Here is a 2,970-nt window from a genome sequence, read left to right on the forward strand (position 1 = left end):
TCTCATGCTGCTGATCTCTTGTCTTTAAGCTGCTGTATTCAAGCCCATCTGCTCACTACAGACTCGTGTTCAGGCTGCTGTTAATAATACACCGTATTATTTTACATTATTAGTGTTTAGCGTACATCTTAGATCCTTATTCTGTTTCTTTTTACATTTTTTTTGTTTTGCTATTTTTGGCTGTAACTGGGACCTTCAGTCCACAATTTCATTCCACCTCATGTACCACATGTGATGTGAATGACAAAGAACCTTGAACCTTGAATCCATCAAAAAGTTCTGAAGCCTGACTCAAAACAAACGAGTGAAATAACAGAACCGACGTGTCGGGATCAGAACAAACGAGACAAGAAAACTTAAACAGAACTTTAAATCGTCTTTGTGGTCCAGAAAGATCTTCAGTCCTCAAAAAGTTCCTGTTGGTCTTTAATCCAACAAAGTTAAGTCAGGTCCTCTGGATGGATTCTTTGTGTTGAGACGTTTCATCTTTCATCCAAAAGACTTCATCAGTCCAAGGAGCTGCAACAAACTCAGTCTTATAAATAACACCTTCTCATAGTGGGTCACCTGGTGAGAAGATGGTTTCTGGAGTCCACTCTCTCCCCTGTCGACTCCTCTGAGGCAGCCATGGCCAAAGTGGTTCAAAACATCAAAGTTCTAGCGCCATAATCCAGGTATAAATCCAACAAAGTTCAGTCAGGTCTGACTTCATGAACTGGTCTTTAAGGAGCTCCAGAACACAAGAACCACTTCAAACGGACCCTAAACCTTAACATGGACCCTAAACCTCAATGTGGACCCTGAACCCTGATGTGGACCCTGAACCTCAACAGGTACTTCTTAAACCTCCTTCCTGATGACAACTCCCACAGATCCACCTGAATCTTCTAGGGGTTCCTCTACCACACCAAGACCTGGTGACTACAGTTTTTGGTTTACAAAAAATAAAATTCACGGAAACATGAAGCAGATGATAAATAAACTTAAAGAGAACCGAACGGAACCAGCATGGTAAACAAACAGGGACAGTTTTAGATTATAAAACAGTTTCAAACTCACCAGGTATCTGGTTCTGGTCTGGGTTCTGGGTCTCTGGTCGCTCAGTTTTTTCCGCCTTCAGATAAAGAGATGCTGGACGTGGTGCGTGTCAGAATCTGGACACGTGAAGACTTCAGTCGGTCCAAACAGACTGATGAGTTCTGAGTTCAGCTGCTTGATTCAGCTGCCGGATGCTGCGTTCACTGACAGCTCGAAAACTCTATTTTCAACTGTTTAACCGTATTTTCTGTTTGCTGTTACAGAAATACACAAGCATTGCTCAACTTTATGATCCACGGTCACGTGACACACTAGTTAGTTGGTTATCACTCGCCTATTGCCTGTCGCGGCGGGCGATAACTAAAGATAAAGACATATACTTTACAGCATAAAAGTTTGATTAAGAAGGTGTTAAATCAAATATGAGATTATTATTATTTGATTGTTTCCCAGGATGGATTTCTTTACCTAATTTTATAAACAAAATTCCATAATAAAATGTTATTTTATTTACTTGTTTTATCTGTTTAAATATGAGATTAAATTAAACATATGATACAGTACTGATAAGAATAACGGCGAGACTCTTAGCTTTTCGACGTTCAGACTATGTCCTTAAACACACCACGTGATTCTTTGCACAGGAGCTCCCCCTAGTGGAAAAATGATGTCAGTGCATCAAAATGAGATTAGATTACAGATTTTTTACTGTATTAATCTGCATATTTTTGTTCCACATTTTCTTACCTTTTGAGTAACTGATTATATTTGTAATTTAAATAAATATAGAGTTTTTATTTTATTTTATGCGATTATATTTTCTTTTTTTTTGTTGTTTTTTTACCATTCGCTTTTTTTTTTTTTTTTTTTAATTTATTTTTCAGTTAGTTAGTTAGTTAGTTAGTCTTCGTAAATCAATTTGCGTTGCCTTCATTTTGAAAAGATTATTTGATTGTTTAAATGTTTATAAACGAAACAGCATTTTATTCTTTAAACAGCAAAAGGAGCTGCTGAAACTAAAAATCTGAAAACTGAATAAAAAAAATCTGTCAAAAGAAGAAATAAATAAACTGAGAGAAACTTCCTGCAGACAGTGACAAACTGCACAGAAACAACTGAAGACTCAGAAAGAAAAAACGGAAAACACTCCGCTGAAGGACTTTTATAGTGAAAGTCCCAACAGGAAGTGGATTGTTATTATCGCCCCAGATGTTCTCATGACGTCATCAGAGGTGTGTTCTGATTCCGAGCGGAGCGGCTGAAAAATGGACGAGAACGAAGATCTGGGTGAGTGGTTTTGTTTATCAGACTTTTATTTTGAAAGATTAATTTTATTGATGTTAGTTTTTTTATTTATCAAACATTTATCAAACACTTTCAGAAGTTTTCAGGATGTTTCTCTGCGCTGACAGCCTGTTCTAATAGTTCTGGTGGTTCTGTTGGGTCTGATGGTTCTGGTGGTTCTGATGGTTCTGGTGGTTCTGATGGTTCTCATGGTTCTGGTGGTTTTGTTGGTTCTGGTGGTTCTGGTGGTTCTGTTGGGTCTGATGGTTTTGATGGTTCTGTTGGGTCTGATTGGTCTGATGGTTTTGATGGTTCTGTTGGGTCTGGTGGTTCTGGTTCAAGGTGCTCAGCTGAGTTAGTTTTTGTTCATCTTTCTGGATTTCTGAAGTTTTGAGACAAACTGATGAAAACAAACTTTAATAAAGCAGAAAAAAAATCCTGCAGCAAAAATAACATTTCTGGATTTATCTTTTTTCCAGTTACAGATTTTTCTTTTTTCCAGTTACAGATTTTTCTTTTTCCAGTTACAGATTTTTCTTTTTCCAGTTACAGATTTTTCTTTTTCCAGTTACAGATTTTTCTTTTTCCAGTTACAGATTTTTCTTTTTCCAGTTACAGATTTATCTTTTTCCAGTTACAGATTTATCT

At 37.1% G+C, this 2,970-nt stretch overlaps 1 protein-coding gene across 1 annotated transcript in view; it reads left to right on the forward strand.

Moving 5' to 3' along the window:
• The first annotated feature begins 2,303 nt into the window (after window positions 1-2,303).
• Window positions 2,304-2,970, forward strand: part of LOC119412694 (protein SSUH2 homolog) — a 7,698-nt gene continuing 7,031 nt past the window's right edge. The window contains exon 1 of the mRNA XM_037679731.1: window positions 2,304-2,325. Within this exon, the coding sequence (XP_037535659.1) occupies window positions 2,304-2,325 (22 nt within the window). The remainder of the gene's footprint in view (window positions 2,326-2,970) is intronic.

This window comes from Nematolebias whitei, chromosome 7 (genome assembly GCF_014905685.2).
Source record: "Nematolebias whitei isolate Nwh7 chromosome 7, NemWhi1, whole genome shotgun sequence".
Taxonomy (NCBI): Eukaryota; Metazoa; Chordata; class Actinopteri; order Cyprinodontiformes; family Rivulidae; genus Nematolebias; species Nematolebias whitei.